The following is a 20,683-nucleotide window of genomic DNA, read 5'->3' on the forward strand; positions in this document are numbered from 1 at the left end:
TGACTCTCGAATGAAGTTTGAAGTGATTGAATATTGTTTCCTTTGATTGATCCTCTACATGACCTTGCAAAGATTGAAACTATCAAGCGCAAATTGATTTATATATTTGATCAATATAAAGAATGAGTGGTGTGACATCATCCTCTCCAACTACTCAATCCTCTCTAGCCAAGGACATCAACATCAACTCATAAAACATTTATTGGTCCGCATAACATTGTGGACAAAAGGAAAGATGAGAAAAGGCATTATCTCAAGTTTATGGTATAAGTTTTTTTAACTTTATATATTTATTCTTGGTACTTTATTTTGATTGGCAATTTGTTAACACTCATTTGAATTTGATACAGGATTTTGTTAGAGTGAAGATTCGTGATCCTTCTTTCATTATGAAGTATGAATTAAATTATTATTTGGAAATCTTAATGCATTCATAGAAATGATTGTTTTGGATTATTTGAATAATAATCAACATAAATTTCTAACCCTTTGAAAAATTGCATATGATGTCTTGAGCATTTTGATCACTCTAGTAGCTAATAAATCAGCCTCCATCATTGGCTTACACATTCTTATAAAGTACTAGTCTTCCCTCCTTCCAAAGAATGTTCAAGTTTTTATTTGTACAAAAAATTGGTTGCTTGGATGGAAGATATTGCACGTGCTATTAATGTGTTCCAAAAAAACTATTTAACAAGAGAATCATGAAAAGATAAGGAGGGAAAATCCCTCCATTAGTTTGAAAGTTCATTCTCTTCATTTTTAATATAAAGTTATAAATATCAAAATATTAAATTAAGTGGTGTAATATTTTAAAAGAAGATTGTTAGTTGACAAAAAAAAAACTACAAAAAAGGACTTAAAAAATTTGAGGAACATAATCAATATTAAAAATATGATCTATATATAAAAATATAAGTCATTTATAAATTTTTAAAAAACTAGTTTGAGCTGTTAATATTAAAAAATAATTTATAAATCTTAGATAAATATTTACAAATAATAATATTTAAATATCTATTAAAATTTATTTTAACAAAATTTCAAAGTGTTTAACGCTCTTAATAAAAAAAATTTTAAGATACCCAATACTTCTAGAAAGAATTTATGAACAAATTAGTACAAAAATACATGATTAAAGTCCTACTTGTTATTACGTGTGAACCCACATACATAGCATGTCAGTAAAAAATAATAAAGTTAACATCTAACTAATAAAAAAGTTTTTTGCACTTCAAAAAAATGATTCAGGAAAAAAAAATTACTCAACTTATTAATATAAGATGCTCAATGTTTGAAAAAAATTTAAGAATAAAAATAAATTTCAATCAATTTATAAATTATTTGAACTAATCAATTTATTTTATCATATTGAGTGGCTTGAATAAGATTGTGTCCATTAAAGGGAGGGTGGGGGGGGGGGGGGGGAGTCATATTCCCAGCGCTGTCGTTGGTAAGTGGTGTCAGGCTAGTGCCTAGTTGTCCTCGAGGCGATTATCCTATTTCTTGGTCATTCCAATCTCTGCTGACTGGAGTTCACAATTCCCGTGTCCCCTGTAAACCCATTCTGTCTCTCCCGCAAGGATGAGCTGAGTCACTGCAGCAAGAATTCCTAACAGAGTCATCGTCTTTTCAGTTTGCAAAAAATTGATTTATTAATTTGCTTTTCTCCTCACCATGCTCTTCTGGTTTGGACAGAATGTGGCTTTCAAACAATGAGAAATCTTCCTCTGGTTAGCCAAGAAGCTGCTGGTGCCATAGAGGCCTATCATGTGAAACTGAAAGCCAAACTTTTTGATGATTCACATCTGGGTGCGCTGCAAAGAGTTGATTGGTCAGTGCACGAGTTAACAACTGAGTTGCACTCGAGCTACTGGCTTGATCGTTATGCTGATAAAAGTGATTCTTTCCAGAATGTACGGGAGGAATATATTGCCTCTACATCATGGCATCATGCGTTGAAAATTCCTGACTCTGCCATCACCTTGGATGATAAAGACTATCTCTTTGCAAAGTTGTAAGCCAGAAAGACAGCAGCGTAGCACATTTAGTATGGAATCCAGGATCAGAATTTGCATTCTGTGATTGCTCTTGGTCCACTACAAGGGAATCTTTGCAAGCATGTCATCAAGGTGAACATGATTTGTGAAAATCTTCAAGGTTATCAACGATCCATGTCTTTTCAGTCTTTTAAAGAGCTTTTGATGGATCTGTGGGCAAAACCAATGGATGGCTCAGTTGCCCTGGATCTGTCAGTGGCATGGACCCATCAGATGCTAGATCAAATTCAAAAACTTGTTGAATTGAATAACTTCAATGATATTAGCACTGTTGCTAACGATATGCCTTTGAAATGGGTTGCTAGGAGAGTAAGAACCCACATTGGCAAACGATCAAGAGCTTTAGCTCTTCCTCCTTGTAACAATAAAGCAAAAGGAAGCATTGTGTGTGAGAAGAGGCGGAAGAGAAGAAGATTGTCTTGATTAAGATGATTTCTTTGATTGGTTGATATAGAGTTCGTTCTGGGATGTTTTTGACTGATGCTTACTGGATTCGTCGTAAAAAAATTATACAATAGTTGCCTCTTGGCATCAATTTGAAGCATCTACAGGAGACAGGTATATACCCCCATGTGAGAATAATTACAGGAATTAGAGGGATATGTCCCATAAAAATAGAGATTTGATAGGATTGGGTACATCCCATAAAAATAGAGATTTGATAGGATTGGGTCATTAGGAGTAATATTTGATTTTATTTCCTTTTTTGTTTTTTTTCCTTTTATAGAAGGTTATGGTACGTGTATATATTCTGACCATATTACTGAATAAGATTCATTTTCGGTTCCTTCCTCTGGCTTGTCTTCGACCACATGGTATCAGAGCAGGCAGACGCTGAACACCATCACTCAGACGAAGACGACAGAGCCGACCGAGAGTCAGACTCGCGCACTCGACCCTCTGCGTTCATGGGTTCCGGCGCTGAGGCTGACTTGAAAATCACTCCAAATGGCGGAACTCCTCTCGGGTTGAGTTCTGCCGAGGGGGCGTCCCTTGTCCTGGTTTCCGAAAAGTTCAATGGAACCAATTATCGTGAGTGGGCCCAGAGTGTTCGACTGGCTGTTGGAGGCTGCGGGAAGCTGGGTCTTATCTCAGGTACATCCAAACCACCAGACGCGTCAGACTCGGCTGCCTTAGTGAAGTGGGGAGACCGACAATTCCTTGGTGGCTTCTTGGTTGGTTAACTCTATGACCCCTCAAATCAGACGGTCCTTTATGTTTCTCCCGACAGCACGGGATATCTGGGACGCAGTCAAGGAGTCTTACTCGGATGGAGAAGATGGTGCTCGAATCTATGATCTCAAAACTCGAAGTTGGCAGATCAAACAAGGTGAGCGTGATCTTACGGAATTCTGGTTGGAGTTAGTTTCAGTGTGGCAAGAGATTGATCTCAACATAGAAACCGAGTGGTCTTGTCCGAGTGATGCAGCACGGTATAAGAGGCTTATTGAAGATGAGCGAGTATTCCAATTTTTGGCTGGTCTTCATCAATCATTAGATGATGTTCGTAGTCGCATACTGGCTCGCTCTCCTCTACCATCTACTCGGGATGCATTTGCTGAGGTTCGTCGTGAGGCGTCTCGACGCAAGGTGATGTTACCTGGAATTTCATCAACCCTTCCTTCATCCGAGGTGTCTGCTTTAGTGAGCCGACAATCGGATCAAGGCCAAAAGGAATCAAGAGGAAAGGTTGTTTGTGAGCATTGCAGAAAGACAGGCCATTCAAAAGATAAATGTTGGGACCTCCATGGAAAACCACCTGATTGGAAACCACGTAAAGGTAAATCTCGTGGCTATCAAACTACTTCTGATTCTACTTCAGACAAATCTGGCTCTGCTCCAGACAAATCGGGTACCTTGCCTATCATCGACAAGGATCAGTTAAATAAGCTTCTAGAGATGCTCCATAGTTTACAATCTAACCAGTCGCCTCCATCTCATAATGCTTCCGTTGCTAAGCAAGGTAATTCGCATTTTGCATTTAATGTATGTTCCACTAAATCAAAGTGGATTGTTGACTCCGGAGCCTCAGATCACATGACTGCAGACTCTACCTTGTTTACCTCATACTTTCCCTGTAGTGGCCATGAAAAGATTGACACAGCAAACGGTACATCCTCTCCCATTGCAGGAAAGGGTAGTATCATTGTTTCTAAATTTCTGCACCTTGAGTCTGTCCTTCATGTTCCCTATCTTGCGTGCAATTTACTATCCATTAGCAAGTTAACTAAACAAGCTAAATGTAGTGCTCACTTCTTCTCTACTCACTGTATTTTCCAGGATCTCTCATCGGGGAGGATGATTGGCAGTGCTGAGGAGTGTGATGGGCTATACTACCTTGATGAATCAACCGTGAGTAATCTATGGTCCCGAATCTACTGCAACCTTGTGACTACTTCTGAACAAGCTGATCTTTTGTTATGGCATAAAAGAATGGGTCATCCCAATGTCCAATATTTGAGTCATTTGTTTCCAAATTTTTCATCTAATAAAATTTCTAATTTTCATTGCGATATTTGTGAATTAGCCAAACACCATCGCTCTTCTTTTCCACGGTCTAAATATAAGCCTTCTAAGCCTTTCTCTCTTATCCATAGTGATGTTTGGGGTCCATCTCGTGTCTCTAATCGAACTAGAGCCAAGTGGTTCGTTACCTTCATTGATGACCATACCCGTGTATGTTGGGTATATTTAATGAAAGATAAATCTGAGGTACCTTCTATTTTTATCGAATTCTATACCATGGTTCTTAATCAGTTTAACACGTCTATCAAAATTCTACAAACAGATAATGGCACTGAATATGTCAACAAGTCCCTAAGTGACTTCCTTAATGCTCGGGGCATTATCCATAAGACCTCCTGTACAAATACACCCCAACAAAATGGGGTAGCCGAACGCAAAAATAGACACCTGTTGGATGTTGCCCGTGCCCTTATGTTTACCACAAATGTGCCAACATATTTCTGGGGAGATGCCATTCTTACCGCCACCTATCTCATTAACCGCATGCCCACAAAAACTCTATCCTACACCACACCCCTCGAGTGTCTCCGGCAGACCCACTCTCTCACCCATCTTGAAACCGTTCTTCCATTAAAGTTATTTGGGTGTTCTGCGTTTGTGCATCTCCATTCCTCTTCCAAGCTTGACCCACAAGCTGTCAAGTGTGTGTTTCTTGGTTACTCCTCACACCAAAAGGGATATAAATGCTTTGATCCATCCTCTAAACGCCTACTCATCAGTCATGATGTTACTTTTTCTGAATCTGAACCTTTCTATTCATCACCTTCAATTCAGGGGGAGAGTTGGAGTGAATTTCAGGAATATTCTCCCATTGAACCTATTGATTCTCTTGACCCTCTTGACCATCCCACTTTACTTGAGCCTGTCTCTTTTATTCCAGAATCAAAAGAAAATGCAAGTTCAGGGGGAGATAAGAACACAGGTGCAGAAGGTAAAGAGATCAAAGTTTACACGCGGAAGAAGAAGCATGGTACAAAAGCTCTCATACCTGAAGCAGTACCGGAATCAGAACCGATGACAGATCCTATGGGAGATAGTCCTAAAGAAGATGAGAATGATAATCCTGATGAGGAAGAAGGTTCAAAAAGTTCAGAAGATGACTTGGAGGTGCCTATTGCTCTCAGGAAGAAGCCAAGATCATGTACACAACATCCTATTCAGACGTTCCTATCTTATAAAGCCTTATCCCCAGGATATCGGGTTTTTATTGCAAATGTGGATGGTGTTTGTATCCCTAAGGACATTCATGAGGCCCTGAAAACGTCTGAATGGAGAGAAGCTGTCTTGGAAGAAATGAAAGCCTTGGAAGAAAATGAGACTTGGGAGGTTGTGCAGAAACCAAGAAACAAGAAGCTGGTTAGTTGCAAGTGGGTATTTACCCCTAAATATAAGGCTGATGGAAATCTTGATAAATTGAAGGCTAGACTGGTGGCAAGAGGGTTTACACAGACCTATGGCATTGACTACCAGGAAACATTCGCACCAGTGGCAAAATTGAACACCATCAGAGTATTGTTATCCGTAGCAGCCAATCTTGAATGGCCGTTACAACCAACTAGACGTCAAAAATGCCTTCCTAAATGGAGAATTGAAAGAAGAAGTTTATATGACTCTACCTCCTGGCTTTGATAAAGGAAGGGAGAATCAGGTATGTAAATTGAAGAAATCATTATATGGGTTGAAACAGTCTCCAAGAGCATGGTTTGATAGATTCTCAAAAGTTCTAAAGCTACAAGGCTACAATCAAGCACTATCGGATCATACTATATTCGTTAAAGTAGAAGGGGGCAAGAGGTGTGTCCTTATTGTATACGTTGATGATATAATCATCACTGGTGATCATAATGAGGAAGCGGCAAGAATAAAGGCTGTTCTTGGAAAAGAATTCAAGGTCAAGGACTTGGGTTGTCTGAAATACTTCTTGGGAATGGAGGTTGCAAGATCAAAGCAAGGTATTTATGTGTCTCAAAGGAAGTATGTACTTGATCTCTTAAAGGAGACGGGTATGCTAGGGTGTAAACCTGTTGAAACCCCTATTGTTGTTCCAAAGAAGAGGCAAGAATCCAAGAAAGAAGAGGGCAATTTAGATGAAGAGGGTAAAGAAGAAGATAAAGAGAAAGAGAGGTCAACGGATAAAGAGAGATACCAAAGGCTTGTTGGGAAACTTATTTATCTATCTCACACACGACCTGACATAGCATTTGCTGTGAGTGTTGCTAGTCAGTATATGTGTGAACCGAAGGAAAAACATATGGAAGCTGCATACAGAATCCTAAGATACCTAAAGGAAATCCTGGGCGAGGTTTACTGTTTCAAAAACATGAACAAAGGAACATAAAGGTGTATACAGATGCAGATTGGGGTGGACATCACCAAGACAGGAGATCTACTTCTGGGTATTGCTCATTTGTATGGGGAAATCTGGTTTCTTGGAAGAGTCAAAAGCAGAGAGTTGTATCCAAAAGCAGTGCTGAATCTGAGTTGAGAGCTCTTGCTCAAGGCATAATGGAAGAGTTGTGGCTAAAAAGGGTTCTGAAAGAAATACATGTCCAACTTGATCTGCCTCTCAAACTATATTGTGATAATAAGGCTGCCATAAGTATGGCATTGAATCCTATCCAACATGCGAGGTCCAAGCATGTGGAGATAGACAAGCACTTTATTAGAGAAAAGGTGGAAGATGGAATTGTATGCCTAGCCTTCCTACCGACAAATCTCCAAGCAGCAGATGTGTTGACAAAGGGGTTACACAAACCCGCTTTTGATAATTGTATAAGCAAGTTGGACATGATTAGCATCTATGATCCAACTTGAGGGGAGTGTGAGAATAATTACAGGAATTAGAGGGATATGTCCCATAAAAATAGAGATTTGATAGGATTGGGTACATCCCGTAAAAATAGAGATTTGATAGGATTGGGTCATTAGGAGTAATATTTGATTTTATTTCCTTTTTTTTTTTTTTTCCTTTATAGAAGGTTATGGTACGTGTATATATTCTGACCATATTACTGAATAAGATTCATTTTCGGTTCCTTCCTCTGGCTTGTCTTCGACCACACCCCATGATTATGCTCAATGAATCTCCGGGCATAGTTTCAACAGATGGCCTAAGATAAAGTATCTGTCAACTTATATTGAAAATTGGAAGGAATTTTGTTTAGCGTTTGATCATTTTCCTCCCCATTTTTAATGCAGCTGAGAGGTAAGTAGCACATTGTTTAATTTTTTCCCCCATCGTACCGATTCTTCTCTCTTCAGCCTTGGCATCTGCACGAGGACCTAGTCAACCGAGTTAGAAAGAGCCTGTTCATGGATCATGTTGTTTATCTTTCTCATTTGCATATCAAGATTGTATATAGACTGATTATTGACATATTCTTTGAAATACGTTGAAAGATTCATATAATCACTATGAGTTCTTGGCTCAATTCCTCTGTTGCGAATTTAGTAGAAGCGTTATGGATATCAATGCTGATTAGGAAAATCTTCCAAAAAAGCGCATCTATGGAACAGTTCGACAGCATTGAATCCATTATTAAAATTTTTTAGTACTTTCGACAAACAATGTGGGAGCCTGCTCTAAAGAGTGCCCCACTAGCTGTCATAAAACTGCAAACTGGAATACAAATGTGGCACAAGGATTTACATTACCCACGAACACATTTCACCAACGTGCACTTACACGTTCATTCAATAAATAGTAACACTGTAAAAACCAATAGCACTATGATTTTGGAACTGATGTGACAACAGTCTGCTATGGCTAAAAGTAGATATTGTCCAATCCTGACGAACTCGAATCGTTAACGTTGTGAATTTCTGAGGCAGAGAGTGATGTAAGTCTTATCTTTAGCTTCTCTAATGATTCCAATGTGTTATCAAATGGTGCAGAAGTGAAGGACGCCAACCCTGGATTTTGGCTGTTGTACACTGAGATAACTGTAGCAGCTTCAAAACCACGATTCAGAATGAAGTGGAACAAACCCTTGGGAAACACAAACACTTCACCTGAGCCGATAAACTTCGGGAAGAGCTGGTTTTTGGTGTCAATGAATCCAACCGCCAATTGACCTTTGGTGACAAAGATGATCTCAGTTGCTCTTGGATGATAATGAGGAGTTATAAGACCATCTGCATCAATATCAGCTCTGCCAATGGAGAGTCCAAGAGTGTTCAGGCCTGGAAACGCTGAAGCACCCACAATCTTCATGGAGGAAGAGAAAATGTTGTCAGTAGAACCAGCTTTGCTTAATTCTGAGGTCTTAAAATCTTGAGCAGTTATATTTTCTGGGTTTTTGCATGGAAGACCATTTATGAATATGGTCTGCTTTTCCGGAGGAACTGCTGGACAGGAGTCTTGAAGATTGTCTGGGTCTGCCAAGCAAACTTTGATCGTGGCAAAGACAATGAAGAACAAAAATGAAAGAATGGCAGAGTATTTCATCTTGAATCTCCAGTTGGTTGATTTTCGTCTTGCTCACTTGTCTTTAATGAAAGATCAAATAGTATTCTTTCAATATATATAAAAATATGTGGCTACAATGAGGCCTTGATGTGTTAGTCATGGAGTTGCAAGAAATACAAGTTACGGCAATCTTGGAGTTCACTACTGGTTTTTGCAACTAAGAAGTGCATTGCTTGGAAGAAACATAATCAAATTTATTGGGAATTACCTCAAGTCCTATACCTGTAATTCAAAGGCTGATATTTCATGGCTTGCCCATTATCTTTGAAACCTGAAGGCCCAGTTATGTGAAAATTACATTTGTGGGGCGGTGGGCCACTATATTAAAATTAACATTTTTTAGTATAGCAGTAGATGCTATATGGGGAATGGCTTGGTTGTTGAAAAATTATCGGAGAAAAATAGGTATCCACTTTTAAAAGGTCAAATTCAAATAAGATATGCTGTCAATTTGTAGGCTATGTTTCTTTTTTGGATGAGTTATGTTAGATGTGAATTACAAGGTTCTGATTTTGATGTAGAAAGCAAAGTATACATTCTGTATTGATTTTGAATCATCAACAATTATATGTTATAGTATAATAGGAGAGTATGTGAGATTTTAAAAATAAAAAATGGAAGTGTACATGAAGTTTGTAACCTCATTTCATGTTTTTCATAAAGCATCTGCTCTCTTGGGCCTACTCCCCAGAGTTAAGGGTATTTTAACAAGAACTTAAATTAATTTGGATCGAGTCAAGTTAGGATCCTTTTGAATGAAAGCTATACCACCAACATTGCTACATCACAAGAGTTCAAACTTTGAATCTCAAGATTTTTAATTAGTTAAGTTGGCAAATTTTCTTATCAATTGAACCGAGTGATTTGGTGGTATTTATAACCTCTCTCTCTCTCTCTCTCTCTCTCTCAAATAGCTTTTTAGATAAGAAAAAAAGTTGGGAGTTAGCAATAAAAGCATCTATTGAAACATGGCTATAATCAAGGGAGAATTTCATTTAATGATCACGGAAGCAACTTATCTTCAGGTGGCTCCCAAAAAATTTTAAAATATCAGTTCAATCCTATGGGACTGAATTGAAAATAAGTTGAAAGTGAAAAAAAATTAAAATACCCTCAATTCAAATATAAAAAAATAAAAAGAAAACCGCCGGCCATCGTCATCGGTTACCAGAGTTTCACCGGTGACGGCAGCCACTAAACCTCTATCGTCGGAGCTCTGGCTAGACCACCGTCGCCAGAGCTCCGACTGCCAGATAGACCACTGTCAATGGTGGCTAGAGAATTATAATCTCGTTTGGTACACTAGAATTTTGGCTTTGGAATTGAAAATAGAAATAGAATTCAACAAATTGTTAGTTTGGTATGTTAGAATCTAACTCCATGTGGAATCTCAATTCCACCAAAATTGGTGAAGTTGATTTCCATCATAAAACTTTAGATTTTGAATTCCACATTTTTTTTTCATTTTTTACCCTATCCTTTCTCCTTTCTCGTTCAATCCTCTCACCCTTCCTACTGCCGGTGACCTGTAGAACCAAAACATTCTTGTGATGACCTCCAGGAACTATCAACGATCTCAAATCTTAGATGACAAGTTTATCAGCAATAAGTCTGACAACAACCTCTGTCGTGGACAATGGCGAGTCGACAACAACCTTTGTCGTTGGCAATGGTGAGTTGGCGAGTTCCTCAATGCCAACAATCTCCTCTGTCTCCTTTAATCTCTATCTTCTTCAAACTCTATGGCAAGCTCTGACCTTCCTCATCATCACCAACGGCAAGATCGACAAATCCTTGAAGGTGCAAGTAATGGATTGATCTTCTCTCTCTCTTCCATGTCCTAGATTTGGATTTGATTTCAAGAAGGTGCAGGTAGTTGTTTAGAGTTGATTTCATCTGGGTTTTGTTTCTTGTTCAGTTTTGATTACTTGTAATTTATAGAAGGTTTATTGCTTTGATAATAAAGATAGTTGGAGATTGTTGTTTTGATTTTTACATATTAATGGAAGGTTGCTGGCTAGAGATTCTGAACATTATTGTTTTGATTTCTTTATCCAACTTACATGATCAAGCTTCGATTAACTGCGTAAAAGCAATTTTTTTTGGATGAGAACATTTTAGTCATTCTATATTTTAAATACCAATATTAAATAAAAATAATTTCTCAATTCCATGAACATACTAAACATATTTTCAAACTTCACTTCCATATTTATTTCCATATTCATTTCTATTTTCATCAAAATCATTTCCCACGTACCAAATGGGGCATATGGAGAACTAATTTCTCTAAAGGTGGCCAAGGTATGTGTAGAACTAAGACCCCTTGGTTCACCAAAAATTTTGAACTACTAAGCCACTCACATATTTAATCATATAATACATAAAATTATATATATAATAAAATTATTTTCAAACCATTTAATTATTACATTACTTGTTAATCGCTTAATTTTACTTGTTAATACCTTTAAAGGACTTATTAATTACTTAACTTTTCTTATCAATCCCACGAATCTTACAACAAAAATAAATCACTCGTTAATCATGTAACTATACTTGTTAATACCTTAACAGATCAATTAATTAACTCTTCTTGTTAAGTCCGTGACTCCCACAACAAAACTACATTAGTTGTTAATCACGTAATTGTTATTATTAATATCTTAATAGGACTTGTTAATTATTTAACTTTACTTGTTAAATCCATGACTCCTTCAATTGAATTGCATTACTTGTTAATCATATAACTTTACTTGTTAATTAAGCAATAGTACTTGTTAATTGCATAACTTGACTTGTTAATATTATAACAAGATTAGTTTAACTGTTGTTTCGAAAAAGCAACCAAATTACTTGTTAATTGCATAACGTTACTTGTTAATTCCTCAACAATACTCATTAATTATCTATTGTCACTTGTTAAATGAATATACAATTTACATAAAAAATTAAGTTTGTCAGATAACGAAAGTGATGACAGTCAGGTCTCCCTTATCAGTATTAAGCATATTTGTTAAAATATATTAGGCTTTAATTGTATAAAATTTTTCAAACCTCTAACTTTAATTGTACAAGATTTTTTAAACCTCCAATCTAATCAGTATTTATCAAACTAGAGGGTATTTTGGTCTTTTCTACCCTCAACTTATTTTCAGCCTATTCTCATAAGATTGAACTGATATTTTGAAATTCTTTGATAACCACTTGAAAATAAGTTGCTTCTACGTTCTTTAAATGAAATTCTCCTTATAATCAATAACAAAAAGAGCATGAGAGTCTCTTTTTGGGAAAGAATGGTATGCTACTCTTCCTCTGCAGTAATAACTTGGCGTATCCAAAAGTAACTGAGATGTGATTATCTATATCTGGTGAATGTGTTTCTTGCGTCTCACTTTCTTGATCCTAATTTTTCAATGTAATTACTTGCTGATAAGGTTGGTACAATTAGATGCTTCAAAATCATGGGCTGCACGTTGACGTTAAAACTTCTTGAACAAGTGACCCCTGAACTATATCACTTTTTATGCAGTTAGATTAACTTTTGTGGTTGTCCTATTAAAATATGATTATGATTTATGAAAACCCAGCTACATAGTTTATCTTCGACCCCCCCCCCCAAAAAAAAAGCTAGAGAATCAGTTTGATTGATGAAAGCGTAATGTATAGACGAAGCATTGATAGCAAATAAAAATAAATAATAAGCTTATAGATACATGAAGTTTTTTAAATAAAAATATACTCTTTCTCTTTAAAAATGTAAGCTATTTTTAATCGAATCTCACCTCTTAATAAAGTAGTTATTTACTTTTTAACTAACCCTATTTTTTTATATTTACTCCTATTAAACATCCTATAATAAATATAAAGTTATTATTAATAGGGGTACTTTTAAAAAATAAAGATAATAATTACACCTTAAAAAATTAAAAATATCTTATATTTTTAAATATTTAATTTTTAAAAAATATTTTATATTTTTAAATGAATTGAGAAATAAAAATAAACTATACTGATAGAATAGAATACTAGGTGATATGCTCGAACCCTTCACCCTATGTTATGGCAGTAATCGCTTTGGGAATTCCGTCCATTTGTTTAATACTTTTTAATCGATACAAACTGGGAACCAAGTCACAACTCACACGGATATTTTAACTCGTTCTACTTCATAAAATTAAGATTGTCTAAATCTAATTTGCAGGGTATAAGTTTGAATTTTTTTATAACTTTAATAAAAAATTATTTTTTATTTAAGATATAAACATAAAATGACTTTAAATTTAAACGATCCTATTTTAATTATTTGATGCTCATCATTCATGAACTGCTACAAACTTAAAATCACGACAAAACTTAAATTTTTTTTAGATTGAAAATGATTACTTTTTTTATGACTATAAAGAGTAGTCTCCAACAACAACTAAAATTACTGTCCTTAAACAATGAAGGGAAATGATATACTCTTTCCAAAACATTTACATACATATTGAGGATGGCATAATACAATATGTTAATTATAAAAAAATTAAGCTAAAATAGATGAGGAAACACTTGCTTATTGTTATGTACTTGAAGTACTTTGTTTCCCATTAGGTTACGCTATGCGAATCCATGCCCATCAAGAAGGGTAAATTGGACTTAAATTATTTGGAGTTGGAACTGGTAAATTTTTGTTAAGTTAAAAGGAGAATGAAGGTTTTATATTTTATAAAAAATAACAAAATGTGAGAAAATATTAAAAAGAAAGAAAACTTTAATCTAAATTTATCAATTCCAACTTCAAAAGATTTAAATCCAGGTCAATTTCCTTTAACATAATGTATGAAGATTTAAACTTTTAAATTTCTTATGAGAGAGGTGTGAACTAACATTTAAATTCTTGTTGAGAATGTTCACATTTATTAACAGATTGTGATTAAAAAAAAATTGTGGCATTCTAAATTTTGTAAGATTGAGAATTTTATATGTAATTTTTCCTTCAATTATTTTAGCAAGAGTTCAATTTCCAACCTATATATTATCTTCTGACCATTGGTCTTGGCCATGTACTATTCTGCAACTAATAAAATGTTCACGGGAGAGATCAATTGAATGGAGAGTTGAGGCCATTAAGAAAATCAGAGAGAAAGGAGTATGATGAAGAAGGAACAACACGAGCTTCAATCTCTTGGTGTGTTGGGCATTTTCATGGAATCCTTCAAACTCATATCCACGTGCCCAAAAATCTTCACCCAAATCTCTCTCTTTCTCCTGCTGCCTCTCTCCTTCATCTTCCTCGCTCACTTCCATATCTCTCAGCTCATCTTCTTCAACATTCTTCACAACCAAGCCTCCTTCCATCGAGCTCCTCACGATTCTCAAACCTACGCCATCCTCTCTGATATCCTCTTCTCTCAATGGACTTCCTTCTTCCTCCTCAAATTCGCCTATTTCACCTTCCTCTTGACTCTCTCGCTTCTCTCCACTTCTGCAGTTGTCTACGCCGTCGCCTCCATTTACGCTTCCGCGAATGTCACTTTCAGGAAAGTCATGAGCGTCGTCTCCAAGGTTTGGAGCACTCTTTTGGTGACTTTTAATTGGAACATTGCGCTCGTTTTTGCCCATAATGTGGTTTCTGGACTCTTGTTCGTTCTCTGGCTTGCTGTAATTGGTTTCGATGATTCATTAGGGCTTGTGATTGGGGTAGTTTTGCTGGTGTTGTATTTGATCGGATTTGTGTATATAACCATAATCTGGCATTTGGCTAGTGTGATTTCTGTGTTGGAAGATAGTTACGGTAAAGAAGCCATGATTAAGGGCAAGAATTTGATGAAGGGGAGGATGGGGACCTCCATTGTTGTGTCCTGTGTGATCTTTATGTGCTTCCTGGGAATTCAATTAGGGTTTGAGATTTTTGTAGTGATTGGATTGGGAGTGGGAGGGCAGGTGAGAATTGGGGTTGCAATTCTGTGCTTAATGTGTCTTTTGAATGTGATACTGTTGGGTCTAGTTGTCCAAACTGTGCTCTATTTTGTGTGCAAATCTTGCTACCATGAACATATTGATAAGTCATCTTTAGCAGATCATCTTGAGGTTTATCTAGGAGACTATGTTCCTCTCAAAGCCAGGCATGTTCAACCACCAAAGATTCCAGCTTAGCAAGTTTTCAGTTTACCAATACAATACTTGCACGTCAATCAAATAGTTAGTTCATGCTTGATGATGATGGATCAAACTTAGGCAGTTTATTAAATTTACTTCTTGTAATTTTAGTTTCTAGTTCTTATTAAAAAATTGTGTGTGTACCATAACTTCTTTTATCATTTTTTTTTTCATTTGTATAGATTTTTAGAGTACACAAGATGCATAGGTGAATTTAATAAAATAGATTAAATAATACATTTCAACTTATGACACTCACGTGTCTGTTTTTTTTTATTTCATTTTATTAAAGTTAAAATGCCTGTGGTTAGAATAAATTAGATATTCTTGAGGCTGTGACAGAAATGAGGCTGTATCCAGACTTATTTATTCCCCCTCCTTCCTCATTTCTCCTATTTTCCCCATTATTCTATTCTTAGTTAATTATTCGAAGATTTTAAAGTGGATTTGTTGATTTAATTACATATTTTAAATATGTAATTTTAAAAATTCTTATGACCATTTGACTTAGTGTCTAACTTTAGAATTAATAAAATAAACATTTAATTACCAATGGGGGTTGGGTGCCAAACGAGTTAATTTCTTACAATGTAATGAATCAAGATTTAAAATTTTATTTAAAAATATTTATATTGAGTGGGCGGCCATGCATTAAACAAAATTACATACCCAATATTTGCATCGATTATAATTATATTTTCAACATTCAAACACAGCAACCTCCCCTTTTCTGCCTTTTCTCTCCTTTTTCTTTTGACTATCATAGTATCATTAGATTAAAATTTCAAGGATTTTGATTTCATATTTTGTGAACTATTATTATGATTTAAAATGAAAAATACACAAATAAATTTAAAATATTAAAATTTGATCAAACAATTTTAAAATTGTAAACTATTAATAAAATATTTTATAAATTGATTTTTTTTAACTTTTTGCCACTACAGCTTTAAATTGTGTAGATCAAATTTTAATAATTTAAATTTATTTGTGTAATTTTTATGTAAAGTTGAGTGATAAAGGGAAAAGGAGAGAAAAAATAGAAGGGATAAGGAAAAATGAAAGGGTTGTTTGATTGCCGTTCCTTTAAAAAAAAAAATTGTAACACAGTTGTCATAATTATATTTTAAAACAAAACAAGATGAACATATGTTTAGTTATTTAATTTAAAAATAAATAAAAAATTAAACATAAGCTGACAGTGATAACTGTAGGTGATTATTAGTAGTGATTTATGATAGAAATAAGTTAGGCTAATTATATTTTTTAATAATCAAATGTAGTCTGTCTTGAAAATAAGAAAAATAAATTGAAAACAACTTTAAAAATTTTTATAAAAAAAACAAAAAATGGGAATATTTTTTAAAATAATTAAATTCAAAATACTTATGCAAATGAGTTTTTTTTTTTAATTTTTTGTTTTTTAAAAACAAATTTTTTTTGAAAATAGAAATCAAACAAGTGATTAAACTCCAATTTAATTCTTAATTCAAATTCAATTACATTCAAATCATAGAGGGGTTTTATTTTTCACACCAAGGGTTCAAATTATAAAGGTTGCAAACAAGATTTTTCAGCTAGAAAATGAAGAAGAAAAACATAATTTTTATGTGAAGTTGGGTGATAAGGGAAAAATGAGAGAAAAAAGAGAAGGGATAAGGAAAAAGGAAAAGTTGCTCTCCCTATTTTTCATGGATATTTAGGGGCGTTTGATTGCTATTCTTTTTTGAAAAAAATTGTAACACAATTGTCATAATTATATTTTAAAACAAAAGAAAATGAAAATATTTTTATTTATTTAATTTAAAAATAAGAAATAGATTCATATTGATAATTGTAGGTTATTATTAATAGTGATTTATGATAGAAATAGGTTAAACTAATTACATTTTTCAATAATTAAATGTAATGTGTCTTGAAAATTAAAAAAAATGAAATGAAAACAATTTTAAGATGTTTTCAGTTTTTTTTTAAAGAAAAAAATAAGACTATTTTTTAAAACAATTAAATTCAAAATACTTAAATAAATGAGTTTTTTAATTTTTTTTAAAAAACAAAAAACAGTTTTTGAAAATGGAATAGTCATTAAACTCCAATTTAATTCTTAATTCAAATTCGATTACATTCAACTTATAGAGGGTTTTTTTCAAACCAAGGATTCAAATTATAAAGGTTACAAATAACATTTTTCAACAAGAAAACGAAGGATGAAAACATAATTAATAGAATAAAAGTAACAACATTGTTGCTAGCTTACTTTTAAGGGTCAAATGACTATTTGTACCATAAATTATAAATTTAGCAGTAATTTAAATCTTAAACTTATTTTTTATACATTTTAACCCTTGAACAATTGCATTCACAGTAATATGGCCCCACTATTAATTTAAAACGAATGTTTGTTACTTTGAAAGGTGAGGCCCATATATGTACTAATATGTCGTGGTTGAAGACCTAATTAGTAGCTCTAATAAAAATACGCCTCACAATTCTCACATCAATCTAAGCTAGGTTAATTAGCAATCATGTTTATAACAAGGTTGAAAAAATGCCAACTCAAGACATTAAAAACACCATGCAAACCACTACCAAGTTGGTTATCATTGGGATCTTCATAACGGTCCTTTGAATTTGTGTTGATTCTAAAGTCACTGGTAATGTTGCAGCAGCCATAGTATGGTCCATATCATGATCAATAAGTGACCTTATTAGATCAAAACTGTTTCCAAGTATGACAATGTTACTTAATACACTGGATTTCCAATTTGCTTGCAAGAGATTGTCATATAACAATACATGACAACGTGGCTTGAAAATTATAGTTGGCTATAAAATCCTTCTCTTCCCATCCTCAATTAAATGATAATACTGAACAGTCAAAAGCTTCTAAAATTTGACATTCAATTGTCAAGGGAATTGGATCAAATACCTCTATATTTCCAATTCATCTAAAATCTCTTTCCATCAATAATGCAATTGTATGTGTTTGGTTTTCAATTTATCAAAAATTTATTTACTGAAAGCTTATTTAATAAAAATTAATTTAGTGAAAATTAGTTAATATAACGAAATTTATGTTTGAATATATTTTTTTTAAAAGTTAGTTTAGCAAGCTAAAAGTTATTTGCATTATAATAATGAAATGTACTTTAAAATGTCTAATTACTAAAAAGACCATTAATTTATGATAATTTATAATTTTTATTATATAAATGTAATATATTTAAAATGTTTAAAAAATATGATAAAAATTTTAAATACCATAAAATTTAATATGTTAAATAACAAAAATAAAAAATATAAAGTTTGATATATTGAAAAAATTATATAATAAATAGTTCAAAATATATTAATATTAAAATTAACATGATTGAAGATATATATATGATAAGTTTTTTTATTCAAAAAAAATATTTAACTAATTGGACAAACCTTTGCTGGTTAACAAAAAATCTAAATAACATAAAAATTGATGTATTAATTAATAACAGTATAAAATATAAAATTTGATATAAAATTTTATATATATATATATATATATATAAAAGATATATTTGATATGTCTATTTCACTTGGTTGATAATTATCAAGTTTTTCAAGTAATCATGAATTTAATTTATCGAACAAACTTTAGTTGGGACGGGTAATGAGATAAACATCATATGAAGTTTAGAGTGACACTAGAAAGCATTAAAACATATAGTATGTTCATAACTAATCATCATCATCCCTACACATCTAGAAACAAGGATGATGTCATTGGTATAAACTCATATTGAAAGAAAAGTAAGAGGAAAAAAAACCCACAACTAGAACCAGAAGAGAGGGTTTCAATCACTCCATCAATTCAGTGCCCTAGGTCTGATGCCCTAAGTCTGAGCTAGATGGAATAGATGGCTGAAAATACGGAAAGTCACCTACCAAGATTTGACTTTACAATTTGAAAGATTTGAATTCGATAATTGTATTTAGTGCAAGCATTGAGTGTTTATATTATCTACATTATTAAAATTCATATCAATGGTTCTAAAGTTATACTTCACTTGAGATTAATGAGTGAATGGATTTTTCTCAAACGTTGATATGCATTTCAATGACTTAGATAATCTATGTACTTAATGTCTATAGTCACCCAATTCAAATTCCAACTTCAATCGATCAAAATCAAAATATTTGCAAAATTATCTAACAACCAACTCACCCGCCCACAGGAAAGGGTGTGTATGTACTCATAGAGGATTCAAATAAACAAATGACAGGTTCATCCATTTTAAATTAAAACATAAGTGATTTTTGAATAATTTGGAGATTTTATAAAAAAATATTATATAGTTGTTTAAGAAAACAAATATCATTATTTTATGCTTAGTTATAGTAATAATAAAACTATTATTAGTTTTTTATTTTTAAAACTTATATCTTAATGAATTTTAGTTTTATAAAAATAATTTACTATTTAATTATATTTTCATTTATAACCGTATTTTTACAATATTCTTTCTTATCTACTGTATCATCTTCTTTGTAAAAGTTATTCAAAGTAACTTATTAAAATAATCAAAAAATTATAATTTTTCATTTTAATTATTTTTAAAAATTTAAACAAATACCATAAAATTTTGTAAAATATTTTTTTTGAAAATAATTAATTTTTCATTAAAAAAAAAGGTGAAACCAACGGCCCAAGTTTTCATCAAGTATTCGTTGAGCAGCATCCAATTCAATCGACCAAAATCTTTGAAATATCTATTAAGTAATTCCATTTTTAATGTAATGGGAAAAAATAAAAATAAATGTGGATATAATTTTTATCTAAATTATTTATAGAAATAAAAATTTACTATACAAGTCCTTATAGTTTCTCTCAATTTTAAATTAAATCTCTAAATTTTTTTATTTTAGTTAAACCTTTATAATTTAATCAATTAAATAGGGGTAACAAAATTTTCAATTCCTTAATTTTGTCTCAATTATATATTATCAATTTAATATCTTATATTTTATTAAATTATCATGTGAGTTTTTTAAATTTAAAAATATGAATTGACTTTTAAAATAATCTAATATGTAAAATATATTAATGACTTTGACATGTATATATAGCTAATAAATTAACTCTCAAATCATGTTAATTCTTATTAATATAATATTTGATTCTGTGTTTTGCTTTCTTGTTTTTCAAAATTTCAGATTCAATTTTTTTCATAACTAAATTATTATGCTTCTTTTTATTAATTTACATGATTGCAATCAGTATCTTGTTATCAATATCAAAAAATTTTAATTGCTCATTCCATTAAAAAATATAAAGCATTTTTAATCGAATCTCACTTTTTAACAAAGTTATTATTTATTTTCAAACTAATTTTATATTTTTATATTTATCTCTATTTAATAAGGTGCTTCATCGTAAAATAAATTTAAAGTGATTTATTTAATAGTGACACTTTTGAAAAAAAAAGCTATGATTATACTTTAAAAAACT

At 32.8% G+C, this 20,683-nt stretch overlaps 2 protein-coding genes across 2 annotated transcripts; one reads left to right on the plus strand and one right to left on the minus strand.

Annotated features, from left to right (window-relative positions):
- Positions 1-8,096: 8,096 nt before the first annotated feature.
- Positions 8,097-9,087, minus strand: LOC129308430 (germin-like protein subfamily 3 member 4). Its single transcript, XM_054949538.1, has one exon. The coding sequence runs from the start codon at positions 9,031-9,033 to the stop codon at positions 8,353-8,355; it is 681 nt and encodes a 226-aa protein (XP_054805513.1). The 5' UTR covers positions 9,034-9,087; the 3' UTR covers positions 8,097-8,352.
- A 5,575-nt stretch (positions 9,088-14,662) lies between these two features.
- Positions 14,663-15,195, plus strand: LOC129308993 (uncharacterized). Its single transcript, XM_054950343.1, has 2 exons — positions 14,663-14,700; positions 14,805-15,195. The coding sequence occupies exons 1-2, from the start codon at positions 14,663-14,665 to the stop codon at positions 15,193-15,195; spliced, it is 429 nt and encodes a 142-aa protein (XP_054806318.1).
- The last annotated feature ends 5,488 nt before the right edge of the window (positions 15,196-20,683 follow it).

The sequence above is a fragment of the Prosopis cineraria genome, unplaced genomic scaffold (assembly GCF_029017545.1).
Source record: "Prosopis cineraria cultivar Desert tree isolate PC_DT_omini unplaced genomic scaffold, ASM2901754v1 PC4, whole genome shotgun sequence".
NCBI lineage: Eukaryota > Viridiplantae > Streptophyta > Magnoliopsida > Fabales > Fabaceae > Prosopis > Prosopis cineraria.

Bases quoted from the DNA above. Each gene is read 5' to 3' on its own strand.
- LOC129308430 (XM_054949538.1), bottom strand. From the start codon at position 9,033: ATGAAATACTCTGCCATTCTTTCATTTTTGTTCTTCATTGTCTTTGCC.
- LOC129308993 (XM_054950343.1), top strand. From the start codon at position 14,663: ATGTGGTTTCTGGACTCTTGTTCGTTCTCTGGCTTGCT. The intron at 14,701-14,804 runs GTAATTGGTTTC...GCATTTGGCTAG, and splicing joins TGTTCGTTCTCTGGCTTGCT to TGTGATTTCTGTGTTGGAAG.